At 42.9% G+C, this 20,331-nt stretch overlaps 1 protein-coding gene across 3 annotated transcripts in view; it reads left to right on the top strand.

The window, feature by feature from the left end:
* EFCAB6 (EF-hand calcium binding domain 6) overlaps positions 1-20,331 on the top strand; it is a 167,791-nt gene that overhangs the window by 89,477 nt on the left and 57,983 nt on the right. For all 3 annotated transcript variants that reach the window (XM_045001807.1, XM_045001808.1, XM_045001806.1), the window contains exons 16-21: positions 751-922; positions 3,363-3,477; positions 10,163-10,296; positions 15,127-15,362; positions 18,317-18,413; positions 19,456-19,574. In XM_045001807.1, the coding sequence (XP_044857742.1) occupies positions 751-922; positions 3,363-3,477; positions 10,163-10,296; positions 15,127-15,362; positions 18,317-18,413; positions 19,456-19,574 (873 nt within the window). The remainder of the gene's footprint in view (positions 1-750; positions 923-3,362; positions 3,478-10,162; positions 10,297-15,126; positions 15,363-18,316; positions 18,414-19,455; positions 19,575-20,331) is intronic.

Genomic DNA, 20,331 nt, shown 5'->3' with positions numbered 1-20,331 from the left:
ATTCTAATGGTTTGCCGACGAATATTGTAGTATTTCAAAGGGAGGGTTATATATTCTATGTCTGGGGATTTTTCTTTTAAGGACTGAGAAAGGATATGCTAATCCGCTCATTGCACATAAAGGAAAAAAAGTGGAGGTTGCTTATTTGGGTTACTAGGAGTGGGAAGCTGTGAATCATGGTGTTATATGACTATGTCCTATGGGCAGATATACAGAATATCACTGATGCCATTTCCAAAGGCCACCAATTGTTACACCTTTCCAGCAGGTGGTAAGACGACATTAGCCTGATTCATCTCCCTTTAAAGTCAATCTGAAAGACTCCGATTGACTTTTTTTGGCATTGAATTGGGTCCCATGATGGTGGTTAAAAATGTTAATGGGTAAAAGTGGCTCCCCCAAGGCTGGGAAATCAGAAGATCCAAAATGAACTGGTAATCAGCTCCCATATTTAGATGTGAGTGGTCTCTACTTCAAAAATAAATAGCCTGTGGCAATATCATGCAATCAGTTTTTACAAACATCAGTTTAAACATGGGTTTCTGCTTAACAACTGATTGCACAATATGGCCCTTGGAATCTGCATGGGCCTTAATTTGTACTCACTATAACTTTGTTTAGGCACAAAAATAATATTTCTGGTGTTATTGTCCTGTTTATTGTTAAAATAATCCAGTTAATTATTGAATCAAATGTTTTAAAGTAGAAAACACAAGTGACTTGTTTTCATGTGCAGTCTTTCAATTTTAGAATGAAACAGATTGAAGATCAAGCCAATAAGCATACCAAGAATAGAACTGTCGATGAAGTAATTGAAAGGCTCAAGGACAGTGTGATACAACAGGAAGCAACTATTAAAGACAGCTTTCTTGCCTACAACAAGCAACCAAATGGAAAAATTAGTAAAGATGATTTCCGGAAGGTAGGGGAAATGCTAGGTGTTTTTCTTTATCTTTTTGTTTTTTCTGGAAGATGGTTTGTTGTTTTATAGTGGTGCCTATTCACACACCTACAGCCAGGTCAGTCATTAATGAGCTGGAGCATGTTCACATGAGCTCCTTGTTAATAGCATAAAGAAGAATCAGCTTTCATTTCAAAAGAAAAAAAAGTCAATTTCTAGTTCCTTTTCTTGCAGAGATTGCCTGGAAAACCCAAACTGATTTCTAATGTCAAAAAGAACATGCTGCTAGACTCCATCTCCGCAGCAGGTGGCTGGGGAATTTATAGAACCAGACTCCAACCTACCACACACCTTCTCTGTAAAATGAGTTAGTTACATCTGAGGTGCATCCCAAATTTTTTTTTAGTTAGCCATCCCCAAAATCCTTATGCCCCAGGCATTGTGGTGTGATCACATCACAGCTGAGAGAAATTGAGTACCTTTGGGTGGAGGAAGGCAGCAAAACATTGTTTGCAGACAAACCAAAAATTCCAGTGCTGGTCCTGCTTGTTAAAATTTTAATCCTCTCTGAAGTGAAGACCAAGCTGGCTGCTGGTCATTCAGGCCACTGCTATGCGTCAATAGCAAAAAGCATTGTATGTAAGCACATAAAACAATTCTCTGGTTATAGAAGCTGAAGTCCCTTCTCATCTTCAAGTCAGGTTTCAAGTACTTTGTCCTAGCATGCCACTGCTCTGAGACTTGCACATTCAGTGCCTGTGTTGGGGAAATTGTCCCCCAGCTAACTAAGGACCTTTTAGGCCATATAAAGGCCTTAGAAGGAGGGGAGAATCTCTCCTGTAGTGTGCATTTAAAAACTGACTTTAGTTAATCAGATTTTACTGTGCTCACCACAGTGACTAACATGCTCCTGTGGTTATTAGATTTTTTGGCAGTTTTTGATAGTGTGGATCAGCAGACCTGGGTACAGCACTTGGGTGCTAGAGGATCAGTACGACTGGGGCTATCTTGAACTGATTTAGTTTTTTACCCGTGAGTGCTCCCAGTTGGTTTTGCTTGGTGAATTTTCAGTACTACTAGGATTGTATGTGATGTTCTTCAGGGTCTGTTGTAGCTCTGATTACTTGTCACTCCCTGTATGTTGCCTCTTGAAGAGATTTAGGACTGATATGAATTTGCTGTGGTACAGATTTTCACTCTCTCCAGACTTCAAGAGAAAAAGTATTGCCAAAGTTTGGTGTTGGGTGGCTAGAAACTGGCTGAGATTAAATACCAGCAAAATGGAAATTATCCTGGTTGGGTCAGACAGGAGAAATTATGGGAGAGGCATTTCCTCGGGCCTCCTCCAATTAGAAGGGGAGGTACTTCCGACTGCTAGTGTGGGCAGAGTCTGCACATTGTCTTTATCCAGATGCTGATTTGGAAGAGCAGTGGGAGATAGCTGTGGTGAAAACAGGATTTACCATGTCAGTGAGACCTTTAAAAAATGGCAGCACAGCTCCCTTAGGACTTCTTAAGAGACTAGGTTTACCTCAGTTTGCCAGTAAAAATTTCATCTCTCATCAGTGTGCAGAATGCTGTGCACTTCTTCATCTGGCTGCTCTCCTCCTCCCAGCGGTGGATGTATTTCTGTGATTCTATGTGTGCATTGCAGAAGTGCTCTGAAATGAGAGGTGCTAAGTAATTGTAAAATGTTATTTCTTTGTCTTATTGTTAATAATAATAATAATAAATAATGCATGTATTAAGAATAAAATTGCAACCTTGCCTCCCACATGCTGATCTGTGCTATATACCTTTGGGACATTGGCTTTGGATTACTGCAGTGTGTTCTACAATGTGGTACCTAAAAGGCTTATTTTGTTGCCTGGAGCTAATGCAGCAGCATGATTAACATTACTGGTAGGCAGAGGGAACTCCACCTACCTGCTGCTTTTTTCTTTGCATTAGCTGTCTGTGTGAAAGTTGGATTTAAGGTTTTGGTATAACACTAAAAGCCCTTAATTGACTGTTTTACTAACCTCACTGTTCTTCTGACACCCTACAGATTATGTATGCCTCTTTTAAGGGTTGCTAGTACACAAAGAATAAAGAACAAAAATCATCATATATCTGCAGCCATTTGTGCTACCATCAGATCTCACAAGCTAGGCAGTTTCAGGCTTCATGAATATTTGGATGGTATATGGTCTGGGAACTCTCACCTGCTGACGGATGTGGTTCCTCTTATTAAATGTATATCTAATCACTATAATTTCAAGTCTATATAAACCATAGTTACCATAAATATGAAGAGAAGAGGTAAATGTTCAGACCTATCCAGGTTTAGCTATGTAATCAAAACCCCATATGGTCCTTTGAAAGTGTACACCAAGGAGCCCGGACATTTATTTGAAAGGATGGCATGTAAGGAACAAACATTTTCTGATTTCCCTTTTGTTTTATTTTTTCACTTTGACAGGTGTTGGAAGATCATGGGATGCCAATGGACGATAGCCAGTTTAATCTACTGACTGAGAAATTAGGATTCCCAAATGGAGGGCTGAGTTATCTTGATTTTGTAGCAGTATTTGAAGGTAGATGAACATTAATGACAATCTTACATAAAACAAATCTTTCATGGACTTTTCTCTCTCAATATTATATAGGGCCATTAGGTGGGTAATTGAGAAGATATGGGCTGTGTTGTTGTCAGGATGCTACATATTCCTGTCACTCCTGATCCAGCCAAGCTGTTGATCATCTAACCCAGTATCTGAGTGAGATTGGAACATGAATGAGAGTGAGCTGGTTAAAGCTCAGTACAGATAGGACTGAGATGTTAATTGTAGGGTGTGGAAAGCAATCAGATGAGGCTGATCTCTCCCCCTTTGATTGAGGGTGGCTCCCATTATCCATTAGTTGAGCTCAGAATCTTAAGAGTTGTAGTATTGGCACCCCAGTTGCAGTTGGATGATTTTACAGCAGCATGGTCCAAGAAGGCTTTTCTACCACTTGAGCCTGGCCAAAAGATTGCAACCACTTCTTTCGGATATGGAACTTTGTACCATGAGCCATTCCTTTGTCACTTCAAGACTGGATTACTGCAATCTGCTCTACGTGGAGCTACATTTCAGATCAATCTGAAAACGTAAACCGGTGCAAAATATAGTGGCTTGTATATTAAGTGGTGCTTCTCAGTAACAGCACATGTCCCTGGTGCTCCATGATCTGCACTGTTATCTTTTGGTTTGTGGATTGAATTGAAGGTATTACTTTTAATTTATAGAGCCATAAATGGCTGGGAACCTTGCTACTTAAGAGACTTCCTCTCCTCTCCTGCCATAATGCCACTGTTGTGATCAGCAGAGGTGCTTCAGCTGGATCTCCCTTCATTTAAGAGAAAGGGGGCTGGAAGTAGAGCATGCTCCATGAAAAACACTCTGCTCTGAAACAGGCTTCCCCCCGATCTGAGATAGCCGAAATCTCTTGCCTTTCAGCATGCACTGAAGGTCACAACTATATGTAGAAGCTGCTGCAGAAGGGGGCTGTTGAGGGAAATCAGAATTGTAGTAGGAAGCAGAATGTGGAGTCTGCTGGAGTTTAATTTCATGTGTTTTATTGCAGGAGTGCCCAGAATCTTGGAGAGGCAACCCTTTTTTATTGGTTGTGTGCATCTCAATAAACGAGTAAAGTGTAGGCGAGGATTGTATCAGTCATTGGTTTCGGTATTACCTGATAGCGGTTATAATGTACCTCAGCTATAAAAAATGTTCTCAGCTCAGGAACAAACTTTAACAAAATTTCATCTAAATTGACACAGGCTGCAGAGCTGGGTGATGCTATATTTGGACTGATTTTGTATAGCTTTTGTTCTGTCCAGGATTCATGGTCCATTTTGGTCAATTTCACAGTCTCATAGGATTTAAAAAATCTTAAATTTCATGATTTCAGCTGTTTAAATCTGAAATTTCACAGTGTTGTAACTCTAGGGGTCCTAACCCAAAAGGGGGCTGTGGGGGAGTCGCAGGGTTATTGTAGGGGGGTTGCAGTATTGCCACCCTTCTGTGCTCCTGCCTTCAGAGCTGGGTCCTCTGCCAGCAGCCACCGCTCTCCAGCCACCCAACTCTGAAGACAGCGCAGAAGTAAGGGTGGCAATACTGTGACCCCCTACAATAAATTTGCAACCCTCCCACTGCCCTCTTTTGGGTTGGGATCCCCAGTTTGAGAAACGTTGGTCTCTCCTCTGAAATCTGTATAATATAGGGTAAAATACAAAAGACCAGATTTCAGAGGGGAGACCAGATTTCATGGTCCGTGACGAGTTTTTCATGGACGTGAATTTGGTAGGGCCCTATTCATTATTATTGTAGTGCCCATAGACACCAACTTTCCCTGGTGCCGGTGGGTGATCACGCCCCCCACTTCCCTGGCCTCGCCCCGACTCCACCCTTTTCCCGCCCCTGCCCTACCCCCATTCCAATCCCTTCCCCAAAGTCCCCGCCCCAACTCTGCCCCCTCCCTGACGCTATTGGACCCCTTCCCCCAAATTCCCGTCCTGGCCCCACCTCTTCTCCGAGCGTGCCACGTTCCTCCTCTTTCCCCCTCCCTCCCAGCGCTTGCCGCATGAATCAGCTGTTTTCATGTTGCAAACGCTGGGAGCTGGGGGAAAAAGCGGGCACACGGTGCGCCCAGGGGAGGTGGTGGAGGCAGAGCAGAGGCGGAGGTGAGCTGGGGCGGGGAGCTGCCAGTGAGTGCTAAGCACCCACCAATTTTTCCCCGTGGGTGTTCCAGTCCTGGAGCACCCACGGAGTCAGCACCTATGGTAGTGCCTGGAAGCCCCAGGGAGGGATCAAGGTTCCACTGTGTTTATACACAACATGTACACGGCACAAACGTACCATGAGGGGATCGTTCTTGCTCCAAAGAGCTTGCAGTCTAAGTAGTAATATGATGTGTCCTGCTAGGATCACTAGCTTCACATTCTTTAACCTGTTTTTTTGTTGCCATTCTTGGCAATTGGCTTTCCTCAGGGAGATAGGGAAGGTGAATATCTACATACTGTAAGGTTTGACTCTGTCACCCTGACTCATGGTGAGTAGTACCAACCTCACTCCATCTGTAGTCAGATTGATTTCAGGGCAACGTGAGCAAGGGTAGCAGACTCTGGTCCTTAAGAGACAAGAAACAATCATAGTTCATTTTCCCAGGCAACAGTTAGATCCAGGAGCAATAGGTGAAACCTGAGTGTCATAGGTAATTACTCATTCCTACTTTCTTTTATATATTTTTCTCTTACTTTTCTGCTTTAGTTCCAGATTTTCTGGGTGAAATCCTGACCCCACTGAAGTCAATGGGAGTTTTGCCATTGACTGCTGTGGGGCCTGTTTCACCTGTATTCTGACTATTTTGATCATTTTCTCAAAGGTGTACAGTTCTGATTTCTTCACTGCAAGCAGTTGCCATTATTTCACCTGGCTTTAGATATAGGAGAAGGGGAAGAATTGACTTGTAGCTGGCTGATGCAGTATTAAGGGCATTCCTTGTATCAGCCCTAACATTCATAATTTTGACCTTGTCCAACCATCTGTCCATCAGAACATCCTATACTGTCTCAAAGAACCTAGTAAAATATGCCTGATAGCAAAGTAACATCGGTACAATCAAAGTAAAACTGGACATATTCACTAGAGCAATGTTGCAGTGATTTAATCAGGAGTCTTGTGACATTTGGTCTTTTTCTTAAAGCCCCAATTCCTGGGAGTTGTGAGAATCTCTACTTTCATTTTTTTTAAAAGTTACCAGTCATCATAGTTGCATAGGAAAATTACCCAGATTTTACATAGAGGTTTAAAAAACAGAAGGCAGAGAAAAAAATGAATTTATTATTTTATTAAAATATGATTTTAAGTCAATCTCATGATTTTGGGGGGGAAATGATTCTTGGGTTTTGAGCATTTGCCGCTAGAAATACTATTGATATCTGGCATTATCCTACTTTCTTTATGTAAGTAAAACTCCCATTGACTTTAGTGAGATGATAACTTTAGTAGGAATGTTGCCTGAATGAATAGTAGTGCAGGGTCAGGTCCCAAAAGACTGGATGTGTATAAAGCAGGGGGAAAGCAGGGGCTAAAAATGAGAATCATAGAAATGTAGGGCTGGAAGGCAGTGGTGAGCTCCAGCCAGTTCGCACCGGTTCGCAAGAACCGGTTGTTAAATTTAAAAGCCTTTTTAGAACCGGTTGTTCCAGAACAACCGGTTCTAAAAAGCTTTTAAATTTAACAAAGGCTCGGGCAGCTGTCCACCCGGCCCCCGGCCCCAGCTCACCTCCCCCTCTCCCCTGAATGCTCCGCCCTCCTTCTCCTCCCCTTCCCCTGCTTCCCGCGAATCAAATGTTCGCGGGAAGCCTGAAACAAGCAGCAGGCAGGTAAGTCGGGCGCGGGGGGAAGGGGGGCGGGACAGCGCGCACGCTGCTCAGTCCGGCTCCCCCTGGCCCCAGCCAAGCGCCCCAGCCCGGTCCCAGCCAAGCACCACCGGCTTGGGCTGGTCCCGGCTGAGCGGCTCTGGCCCGGCCCAGCCCGGGGAGTCGGGCCCCGCAGCGCTGGTCCCGGTGCCAGCCGAGCGGCTCCGGCCCGGCCTGGGGAGTCGGGCCCCGCGGCGCCGGTCGAGGTCCCAGCGGAGCGGAGCGGACCCGGTCTCGGCTCCAGGCAGTGTGGTAAGGGGGCAGGGAGCAGGGAGGGAGTGTTCGGTGGGTTGTGGGGGGGTGGATAGGGGTCAGGGTGGTCAGAGGGAAGGGAACAGGGGGATTGAATGGGGGCAAGGGTCCCGGGGGGCAATCAGTAAGGAGCAGGGGTTGGATGAGGTGGTGGGGGCAGTCAGGGACAGAGAGAAGGGATGGTTGGATGGGGAAGGGGTTCCGGGGGGCCATCAAGAATGAGAGGAGGGGTTGGATGGTGCTGCAAGGGGCAGTCAGGGGACAGGGAAGGGGGGGATGGGTCAGGGGTCCCGGGGTGTGTGTCAAGGAACATGGGAGGTTGGATGGGGCACGACCCCCGGGGGGGGGCACAACCTCCTCGTGAGGTGAGGAGGAGGGAACCGGTTGTTAATATTTTGGCAGCTTATCACTGCTGGAAGGGACTTTGAGAGGTCCAAGTCCAAGAAACAGAAAGGCCCACAGTGGATGGCTTTTAATGGTTTCTTTGTTCGTGGGAGGGAAGGATAGTGTTTTTGATGTTTCCGAGTTATTTTTGTCCTCATGTCTGTGTCTCAGTGGGTTAAAATACATATAGATTTTAAAAAGAAAAGAAGTATTCTCTTGGGAGGTTCTGTTTATTTAACTGATTAATAAGAAAAATTCTGAGGGGGAAAAATGTTAGGAGATACATTTTTCTGTATAAGTTTATCTCATTTTTAAAGTTCAAGTGAAATAAAAATACTTTGAAATTGTAAAACATATGAGGATTGTTGAACATATGGATGATGATGAACCTACAGGTCTGCTACATTATTTAATCTACTGGGTGAACTACTATCATTGGGTCTTCTGGTTTCGTGACTCTGAAAGGCCAAAACCTATAGGTTGTGATCCTGCAATACCCCCCTTGTTTGCAATCCTTTTGACTTTAATAGCGTTATTCATATGAGTAAGGGTTAAAGGATGAGTCCCTTATTTAGGCATATATATATCAAGACGAACAAAAAAAAATTGCAAAATTAAATTATATAAATATACGTTCAGTTATACATATCGTATCTATGATGACAGTGTGTATCTATATCTAGAGAGAGAGAATACATGACAGCATGGTATGGGAAGGTTTAATTAACAAGAGTTTGTTCTCCAAAGCAAGTGCCCAATAAAACCTTTCCACCTCACTGCACTGCCATCTATTCTGTATATGCCACTAATGTTGCAGGAAAACTATTTTAAAATGCTTTAGAGAGTTAAAACATGTTATTTAGACTATTTTTCATTTCCCTCTCTCGTAAACCAGATACCTTAGTTACCATGAGTCCAGCTGCACAGGGAACAGAAGGAGCTGTAATAACCTGTAACGGTGACTCAAAATAGCTTTTCTATTGCCTAAAAATATCATGGCCCTTCCAGGATTTAGAAGCAAATGTAGTGTCCCCCACTAGGAAGCTGGCAATCTCCTCTTTGTGATCTTTCAGGGCTGTGAGATTATAGACATAGAAAAGCTGGCACTTGTGCAGGATTGAATCTCACCTGCCCTGACCCTCAGATAGGGTAATTTGGGGGGCGAAATTACACAGTTGGGCTGAGAAGGAAGAAGTATTTTGCTGACAGATTTATTTAGTTGCTCATGGCTGTTTGAAGCTACTGAAGGTTTGGGTATGTTAGAATGACTTCAAGGGAGATGGGTTAGTGTGCAGTGAGTGGGCGGTGGTGGTGCAGTCGAAGATGGGTCACAAATTCATTCTTGTGGCATTGTCTGCAGCAATGCAGAACCTGTGTTCCTTCTCACGCAGGGTATGTCTGGACTGGACCTGGAAGGTGTAATTTCCAGCTCAGGTAAACATACCCATGCTAGTTCCAGTCGAGCTAGCATGCTGCTAAAAACAGAAGTGTAGCCGTCGCAGCAGGAGCAACTAGACAGGCTAGCCGCCCTGAATACAATCCCTTCTGAAACCCCCTAAGTATGTACTCGAGGCAGCTAGCCCTTCCTGACGCTTGCACTGCCACTGCTATACTTCTATTTTTAGCATGCTAGCTCAATCCCAGCTAGCATGACTCTGTCTACCCGAGCTGGAACCTACACCTTCCAGTGCCAGTCTAGACATACCTTCAGACAGGCAAGATGAAGACCAGTCACAGCTCTCCTGGACTCCATCCTCTCCTCCAGTTTGATACCATCCTCATTCAGAGCAACACTCAGGAACCAAAGAAGGCTAAAGTAAAAGCAAAAAAACAATAACAAAAAGTTCCACCTCAACTGTGTCTTCTGCACTAGAGCTGACCCACAGGGGGCTGGAGGTTTTTTTCTCGTTTTGTTTTTGCTTTCACTGGGAGAAACCACTGTACCATTGAGTGAAGCAGGAGCTGAGGCAATTTCTGTAAACCAGATGGACATTTACTAATACTGTATACAACTATGGAAGTATGTAATGTGTGAAGCCTAAAGAATGTGATGGTTTTTTTTAAAACAATGTATTGTATATGATAAATAAATAAGACAACTCCATTGGTCCAGTTTGTTTAATACTAAAGAAAAAGATATTCAAGTCACAGATTGCTTTACTTTGCTTTAATTATTTCAGATCCCAGATTGAATGGACCAGGAACTACATTATATTGCAGTCCAAACCACCGAGTAAATAGCACTAAATTTCACTACATGACTGCTGAAGAATGTCTAAGTCAATTTAATGATAAACTGATGGAAGGATATGGGGTAAATAAATGCAACTGTTGATTACTTTTGACAGTATAGCTAGTTATGTTAAAAATATTTGTTAAAAGGTATTTTTAAGTGGAGTTGTCAGAAAAGTGACTCTATAAAAATGATATTGGGGTTCAATATTTATTCTCTTCCAGTGACTTCCAGAGCAAACATACCATACTCAGTTTACAATTCAAAAGCTGATTTTCTAATTGCTATCCCTGCAAACTCTTCCTGGGATCTGAAACCCAAAATATTTTTTCTAATCCTTTTATTGTCACTAGTAGTAAAGACTGTGCAACCAGAATCGGAACAGACACATTGATGGTCCGCAAAGAACAAAGTCCAGATGAATCTTCCATATCAATATTGATTTAGCACTGCTACAAATAAAAAACTTTTTTGTTGGGAAAATAAAAGCAGTTTTTTATATACCCTCTTTTTCAGCTATAGCCACAGTTTAAGAAAATATTATTTACATTTCAACAAAAGTAAACAGCTGTTCTGCACTTATTAGACGTGCGAGTATCCCCATTAGTGTGATTACTAACAGAAGAAAAGATCAGACCCATGATGCCTAAAGATTTCAATGAGCAATGCAGTGCCCTTACGCAAGAAAGCAGATTTTTCCAGAGATGACACCAGTAAAAATCTAGAGGTCCTGGAAGAAAGCACTGATTTCACAAGGAATTGAAATAAAACAGCTTATTATTAAAATGACATTAAAATACAAAGGTGAATTGTTGAAAAGTGCCCCTGTTGGATAGGAGCTCAACATATCCCATCACTATTGGCTGGTGCACTGACCAATAGCAACACAGCATTGTATCCTCTTGTTAGGACTTGATGCAATCAAGAGCTGGTTGCTGCCATGATAGGAGTGTAGGACTATTCCCATGGCCAGCCACTGAATATAGACAGGGTATTGTGACAACAGCACAGAACTGCCAGGCCAAATCAGATTTTCTGCTGATGTGTATATAGGCAAAAAACAATGGAGCTGTGCTCATTTAAACCATCCTAGCATCTGTCCCACCTTCATGGTATTATTGTGGTAAGAATTACTTCCTTTTCTACATTTACTTTTTAATTGTTAAATAATTATCATTAAAATTTATCAGTTGAAATCCTAACATACACATGTATAGAATAAGAGAAATGCTAATTTTTTTTAGCATTTGCAAAATAAAAGATTGTTTAATCATTATCCTTTTGCTGAATTCAGTTCCATCTGTGTTCCTGGCACGACTAACACACCAATATTCAAAGATCCTATGTTTAGACCAACTAAAGCACCCCATGACAAGGCTGGCCATTCTTCTTCAAGTGATTGCTCATGTGTATTCCACAATAGGTGTGTGTGCTCGCCACGTGCTCTGGTACCGGAAGTTTTTCCCCTAGCAGTATCCGTAGGGGAGTACCCCTAGTGACCCCTGGAGTGGCACCTCTATGGCGCGGTATAAGGGGCACTGCACACTCCCCCCCCCCTCAGTTCCTTTTTGCCGCCAGTGAAGTTGCATCGGAACTGCTCTGCTCCAGTATTGTCTGCAGCTTTCCTCTTGAACTCTTGTTTGTTCATAGTTAGTAGTACCTGTAGTTAAAGTAGTTTAGATTAGTTTAGTTTAGTGCACCTGGGTCAGGGCATGCCCCAGGCTTTAAGTTGTGTGACACTTGCAGGCAGCCGATGCCAGTGAGTGACCCGCACGTGGATTGTTTATGCTGTTTGGGAAAACCCATCTCAGCGATGGCTGCACGGTTTGCAGCTCTTTCAAGCCTCGGACCAAGAAAGAAAGGGACGTTTGGCTTCAAGCCATTCTGATGGAGTCAGCGTTGACCCCAACTCCGGAGCACCACTCCGAGTCGGCACCAGGTACTGGTGCACCTTCCAGCAGTCGGCACCGCTCCCCGTCCACGGGGTATGCGAAGAAGGCTAAGAAAAGGTCTTCACGGAGGCACCGGAGGAAGACTGGGGGAGAGACTAGACCCACGTTGGGCAATTCTTGGTCCCCGTCGGCCTCCAGGCCTCCCACTCAGGTTGAGCAGAATAGCCCGGCCCATTCAGCACAGGCTTCCCCAGATGTCCAGGTGCCCTCCACACCAGGACATTATGTCTCTGCCGGTACCAGGGGCACCATCACCGTTGGCTCCCTGGTCCAGAGGCAAGCCACTGCTAGGATGTCCTCAGTCACTGTGTGGTCGGTACTGTTCACGGTTGAGGGAATGTTCCTGATGCCATTCACTGCTCAGCAACCACCCCGTGCGCAGTCCGCACAGGTCCCCATCGACCCCCACCAGGTTGTCTGGCTGGGTTCTGACAGACAGGGGTTCCAGGCACCGCTCCACCTCAAGGGACTGTAGACCTCGCGAGCGGAGCGGGCCACGTTGAGACCGAGACAGATGGCACCAGAGGTCCTCATCTCTGGGAGGCTATTGTAGCCCATCGTGATATGGGCGTCGATGCCATTCCCGTTCATTGTCTCACTCCAGGACTCGGCCGCGGCACTGCTCCCACAGTCCTGGACATCGATCCATGGATCCGCCCGCCGGAGCTGATCGCAGAACAGTTCTACCGGTGGTACCACTCCTCCACATCGGGATCACGGTCTCGTGGTCTGCACCATTCCCAACGGCACTGCTCCTCCCAGCCCAGGGACAGCAGCCGGTTGTACGACAGCCCGGCCTCCCTTCCTAGTCATCAGTCGATGGGACAGGCTAGTCAGGCTGAACAGCCTGCTCCGCCGGTGCCACAGCAGGTGCAGTGGCACCGGGCTACTTGGCCAGCACCGTAGTACCAATGGGCCTCGTGGCTGCTGATGCAGCCCCCAGTGGGGGCTCGCTCGGTGGCTGGAACCTTGGAGAGACCGTCGGCCTCCCTCTCCCAGCCTCCCAGAAAGGAGTCGGTGGGGCATGCATCTTTGGTTCTGCGCCCGGAGGGAGACCAAGTGGTGGGATCTCTGGTACTAGTGGGTACGCAGAGTACTGCACCTGCATCTTCATCCTCCCCTGATGAGGTGATTACGGCCCCTCCTCCCCCTGTTCCTCCCTCTGACTCTAAGGCCCACCAGGAACTATTGAAAAGGGTGGCATCAAGCCTCAGCCTTCAGGCCGAGAAGATGGAGGAACCCTCGGACTCCCTCTTCAACATCCTCTCAGCCTTGGCACCGGGGAGGGTGGCCCTCCCACTCCACAAAGGGGTGGCAAAAATTTCAAATGCCTTGTGGCAAACCCCGGCTTCCTTGCCTCCCATCTCTAAGAGAGCAGAATGGAAGTACTTTGTGCCCCCCAAGGGGCATGAATACCTGTACACCCACCCTGCCCCCAACTCCCTTGTGATTGAGGTGGTCAACCACAGGGAGAGGCAGGGCCAACCAGCCCCTACTCTGAAAAATAAAGACTCAAGGAGGCTGGATTTATTTAGGAGAAAAGTTTATTCATCCTTGAATTTCCAGTTAAGGGTGGTGAACCATTGGGCTCTCCTGGGTCAGTATGAGTTCAATTTGTGGGGCTCTCTACCCAAATTCGAGGACTCCCTCCAGAAGCATGACAGGAAGGAGTTCAAAGCTCTGGCTTTTCATCTGGAGTGGACTAAGCCATTCAGGAGGTCTTCGTAGCTGTTCATCGCCTCGGCCGAACGCATGAGGGGTCAGCCGATCTCCACTCAGCAACTGTCCTACTGGATCACCTCGTGCCTCTGTACCTGTTACGACCTGGCGGGAATCCCTTTGCCGTCTATTGTGAGAGCACACTTGACTAGGGTGCAGGCCTCGTCGGCTGCCTTTTTAGCCCATGTCCCCATTCAGGACATTTGCAGGGCTGCCACATGGTCTTCCGTTCACACGTTCACCTCGCATTATGCAATCGTCTCCCAGACCAGGGAAGACGCTGGGTTCAGCAGGGCTGTGCTCCATCCCAAGAGTCTGTGAACTCTTACCCACCTCCAACAGATATAGCTTGGAATCACCTATTGTGGAATACACATGAGCAATCACTCGAAGAAGAAAAGACAGTTACCTTTTCCGTAACTGGTGTTCTTCGAGATGTGTTGCTCATGTCTGTTCCACATCCCGCCCTCCTGCCCCTCTGTCGGAGTTGTCTGGCAAGAAGGAACTGAGGGTTGGGGATGTGCACAGCGCCCCTTATACCGCACCATAGAGGCACAACTCCAGGGGTCGCTAGGCGTGCTCCCCTACGGGTACTGTTAGGGGAAAAACTTCCGGCACCGGTGCATGTGGCAAGCACGCATGCCTATTATGGAGTAACATCTCAAACGTGAGTAACATCTCAAACACCAGTTACAGAAAGGTAACTGTCTTTTCTATAATAAATAATTTCTGGAAACTTATCACTTTTAAATTCACTCTGATATATTTTACCCATTTTAACGGAGGGAAACAGTTCTAGAGGGACATTCATTTTTGAAAGGTCTTGTCTCATAATGGTTTCATCAAAGTGTGTGACAAAAAAAATAAGAAATAAGGTGTTTTTTCATTATAGAGTTGATGAGAGCCGGGATCCAATTGGCCATTGGCCCATAGAGGGCTTGCAGATTGGCTCCCAAGTGGTTTTGCATTAGTTCAGTACTTGTTTGTAATGAGGAGAGATAGGACTTCAGTTCATTTAGGGGCAATGATAGAATGTTTACGTTAACTTTATATGTGAAGTAGGTTGACAATGTAGAGTCTTGTAAGGAGGTGTTATATACCATCAAACTGCCTTACCATATTTTGCCTGTTGTCAAAATAAATCCATAATGAATATTCAGTGTTTGTATTTTGAAATTGTAACTAATGTGTTTTATCTGAAAGTTTAAGCATTAACATTCAGTTAAATATTCTTTGTTAGGACACCTACTCTGCCTTCCGTAAAACAGATAGTAACCATGATGGTATCATCAACATGCTTGATTTTCGACACCTCCTGGAGAGCTTTGTGTTCCTCCTTACAGATAAGGAGTACTCACGCCTACTTGGTTTATTGGGCATGAACCTGAACTCTACATTAAATTACCAGGAATTCCTTCAACTGTTCCAGACCCAAGAAACAAAAGAGGCACATCCTTGGCTGAATCCATCTCACAAGTAAGAAGGACAGCAATGTTATAGTATGTATACTGATTGTATACATTTATAGAAGTTAAAATAATAGAAATGTAGGGCTGGAGTTCTCCTTATGTGCTGAGGCATGGCCAAATATACCTAGACCATCCCTGACAGGCATTTGAGTAACCTTTTCTTTAAAACAGTTTATTTAATGTTTGTGTAACCTGTTCTTAAAAATAATGGGGATTCCACAGTCTCCCTTGGGAACCTATTCTAGTTCTTAAATATCCATATAGTTAGAAAGTTTTTCCTAATATCTAACCTAAATGTCCTTTGCTGCAGATTAAGTTAATTATATCTTGTCTGACCTTCAGTAAGAATGGAGAACAATTGATCACTGTCCTCTTTATAACAGCTCTTAACATATTTCAAGACTGTTATCTGGTCCCCCCATGCAAGTCTTCTTTTCGCAAAATGAAATATACCCATTTATTTTAACCTTTTCTCATAGGTCAGGTTTTCTAAACCTTTATCATTTTGGTTGCTGTCCTTTGGATTTTCTCCAATTTGTCTATATCTTTTTGAAAGTGTGGCACCCAAAACTGGAGCCAGTACTCCAGATGCGACCTCACCAGTTCTGAGTAGTGTCTTACATATGACACTCTGGTTAAAATACCCCAGAATGATATTAGCCTTTTTTGTACCTGCATCACACTGTTGACTCATATTCATTTGTGATTCACTATAATCCTCTGATCTTTTTCTGTAGTACCACTACCTAACTGGTTATTCCCCATTTTATAATTGTGCATTTGATTTTTCCTTCCTAAGTACAGTACTTTGCACTTGTTTTTATTAAATTTTATCTTGTTGATTTCAATCCTGTTCTCCAGTTTATCAAGGTTATTTTGAATTCTAATCCTGTCCTCCAAAGTGCTTGCAACCCCTCCCCACTTGGTGTCATACGCAAATTTTATAAATGAACTGTCCAAGTCATTAATGAAAATTTTTAATAGTACTAGATCCAGGATAGACCCTTGCAGAACCCCACTAGTTATATCTTCCTTGTTTGACAGGAAACCATTGATAATTATTACTATTTGAGAAAATGTAGTATGCAAGCTCCTATTAAATAGTATTGAAAAAAATCAGTATATTAATATGTTCCTGACATCTGGGGTTGGTTAAGTTCTATAAAGTTCTCAGTGATTTAGGACCCAATTCAGCAAGGAACCTAAGCATGTCCTTAACATGAATTGTCCATGGGACTACTGACATGCTTAAAGTTAAGAACATACATAAATTTCTTGCTGAACTGAGCCTTAGAGTCCAGTTACCCTAGAAGTCAGAGGCCAGATTCTGAGCTGCATCTTGTGTGCATCCCAGAATAGGAGAGACAGCCCAGAAGGGGCCAAAAACTCCTTTTTGCTCCCCAAATTCTGTGCTGTTCCAAGGGCCAGTATGATTCCTCAGTATATATTAGAGCAGCCTAGGGGCTGCCCCAACTTAACAGTACCTGAAATGGCTCACTATTTGGCCTCCGGGCAACCATCATAGTTTGAATGCTGATCACACCTCTGCCTGTATACCAGGAACTGCTTGAGGGGATGGATAGTAGAAGTCCACTTGGAGAATGCCATGGTGTGCCAGCCTTTTTATGCTGCCAAAGCATTGTAAATGGAATAGATCAGTTATGGCACTTTAGCTAAGTAAACAAGCTGTTGTGCAACAGAGTACAAGGACAATAGGGGAGCTACAGCAGCATCAGGAAGATGGCTTTTTCTTTTCCCCTCTGAAAAGTAATACTGTGTGTCTCAAAGATTTGGCATTTTAAAAATTTGGCTTTATGTTTAAAAATAAATAACTATCAGGCACTTAAGATTCCTTCTAAGTATTCAGTGTGAAAAGAATCCATCCTCAGTTTAACTACACAAACAGAGATAAATTAATAAAAGTAATGACAAGACAGAGCAGAACCAAAAAATCTTCTGATCAGCAAGTCAGATCTGCTGTGGATTTCAAAGATATGATATACACATAGGCTTATTTCTCAGTTTTAATTTGTCTGCTATAGAGTTACTGATGGTTATGACATTACTAATATTTATCTGCCACTTTTTTTCTTAATTGTACAACTGGGAAAATCAAGGACACCAATTGAAGAGGGATTCTAGGGATCATTACTGGGATTCTAGTAACAGTAGAACTCATGACAAATTAATGTTTCCCTTTCATTTCATGTCAGCACTGGAATATGTTGAGTGTAGCTAAAAGATGCTCTCGTTTTCAACAGAGTAGCAACAATTATTGATTAGCAATGGAGAGCGATACCACTTTCCTCCAGCAACTGAGTATCATCATGTATCATATGATATTACTATTTTAAAATGCCAGTAATAAAAAGTCTAACTGTTGACACAGCCTCTTTGGAGACGAGGTGAAAATACGCTGAAACTTTCCAGTTAACTCTTTATATCATTTGATTGGTCAGTAGTTTTGCATAACGGAAATCCAGTTACCAGTGATGTGGACTAGAACGTTATATAAGTCTCTCTCTCTAAAGCTACCAACTTTGTAGATTCAGTGGGCCAGGTTCTGATCTAATTACTGAAGTAAATCAGGAATACCTTTATTGGAGTCACTCCAGGTCTTGTGATATGTTACTAAATTGTTTTTGTTTCTAAGATAGTTAACATTTCCTTCGAGCTGGATAAATGATCCATGTTTGCTATTAAGTCTGCAGGCAAGTTGAACAACATTGATCTGAAAATAAACAGGGAATTACAAAAATTTAAGATGTCTTCCCTAACTTGCAGCTGGGGAAATAAGGCAGTATTTAAAGAATTAAGTTTACACAGATGTGAAATAACAGTCTTTAAGGGTTTCTTAGAAACTAAAACCAAAAACAAAAAAACCTCCATAAACTTGTGAGAGATTAAAGATTCCATTAAATGTAAAACACAGTTAGTTATTATTTTATTTTTCTTTCTGAGACCAAAACAGACAATAACGGATGCAGAACTAGCTTGTGATCAGGCTCATTACTATCTTGTTATCAAAGCACAGACCAGATGGCATGACCTAGCAAGGGTAAGAAAAACATTTTCATTAAATAAATAAGCTGCACGAATGGATTTTAGAACATTATGCAGTGTTGATTTTCAGATTATACAAATATTCAAAATGGCATTTGTAAAGTAGCTCATTAATGATACAAACCTATTATATGTATTAAACTAAACTGCTGGAGTTTTTGATTTTTAAAAATTTAATTATTTAGTAGTTTCTATTAGAATTTTTCTAAAATTTTCTTTATATTACTATTGTGATTTCTTATGATCTATTACTAAATATATGTATTGTAATAGTATCGAGAGGCCCCGTCATGGATTACGGGATCCATTGTGCTAGGCACTATACATACACACAGAAAATTGCACTCACAATACAGTCCTCATTAAGGCAATTAGTCTGTGCCAAAATACCAATAATTATATAAAGAGAAACGTATAAACAATCTTAATAAAAACTAAATAATTAAAATGTCATGTATCTGAACCAATTGTATACGCTGAGGATAGTGGAGGGCAGGTAGTTGTGTATTGAGGAAGGGACTACCGGGGAGGGTAAACTTTGTTATTTCATTACATTCTTATAAAATTTCAGTAAATGAGTCCATACTGCTGCTTCTTAAAATTTGCAAGATGAGCATGTACAGTTGCAACTAAAGAATACTTCATATTAGTTTATGGCACAACAAGCTGGAGCCAGCATCTGCAGAATTGGACACCTCAGTGTGGATTTTCAGTCTATACCTTCCACCTCTATGCATCAAGGTTCGTGCATACCCACACCTGTATGCACACTTTTAATGCTCAAATCCCAGCATACACAGGTGATACAAGTTTCATATGCAAAACACGTAGCCAGCACCCATATGTGTTACTTCACCAAGAGATCCATGCACACAATGAAGGCTGATAATCAGGCCCAGAAACTCGTTAAAAATGGAATTCATCTTCGCATGGTTTTTCATTCTTCCCTAATTCTTATTATTCCTGATGCATATAAAGAGACCAAGTATTTTATAAAGCCTGTTGGCTCTTGTTATTAAAAGTTTCTTAAATTCTAGACTTTCCGTGAGTTTGATAGCGAAGGCAATGGCATTGTGCAGCCAGAGGATTTGAGAGCTGTCTTGTTCAGATTTGCCATTCCAATCACCCCAAAAGAATTTGAAAAGCTTTGGGCAAGGTAAGGTGGCTCTAAATATTAGTTCTTCAGCAACAACGTATCTATTTAACTTGACACAGGAATCTTATTGAGGACAGTGAATTACAATTGTTTACTTTCTAAGGGAGACTTATTTTATTATGTTGATATCAGCTCACCATGATACCGTGTTCCAAAATACGGCTTTTTATCACAGTAAGATCACTATCACAATAAGGTAAATGCCTAATCATTTCTCAACTAAGTCAGTGAGTCTAACTTCTATTGGGTTTAATGGAATTGCCTGTCCCCTTTAATTTGAGCTACCCTTTCAACTCTGATGATCACTTGTATTGCAAGTGAAGTAAATTTGGTTTTCTGCTAGGACCTTATTTATATACACAGATTCCCGCCAGTTCTCCCTAGTTGGCAGTCAGTTGCAGAGAGGCTTAGGACTGGAAGAGCAGGAGTGTTCCAGATCAGCCTGGAGGTGCATTGGCAGAGCTTTTGAAGGAAGCTTGTCTATACTGTAGGTCTGTCTGAAGTCAATGCTATCAGCTGCCTCTTTTCATGAGACTAAATTCACTCACAAAATTTTCAGCTTAAATAAAAATGATTCACTGGAAAGAAATATGATATGTAGCAAACACATAACAAAGAAAAGTAAGATTGTTTCATGCTGTGTAAAAATTGTGAGTAATATCATGATACGTTTTTATAGACAAGTAATTTGTTGTGAAGGGGAAAAAACACTAGCCCTATGTCAGCTGAAAGTAGTAGTACTATAAATTGTGTCTGA

The sequence above is a fragment of the Mauremys mutica genome, chromosome 1 (genome assembly GCF_020497125.1).
Source record: "Mauremys mutica isolate MM-2020 ecotype Southern chromosome 1, ASM2049712v1, whole genome shotgun sequence".
NCBI lineage: Eukaryota > Metazoa > Chordata > Testudines > Geoemydidae > Mauremys > Mauremys mutica.
This window is presented reverse-complemented; position numbering and strand designations above follow the sequence as displayed.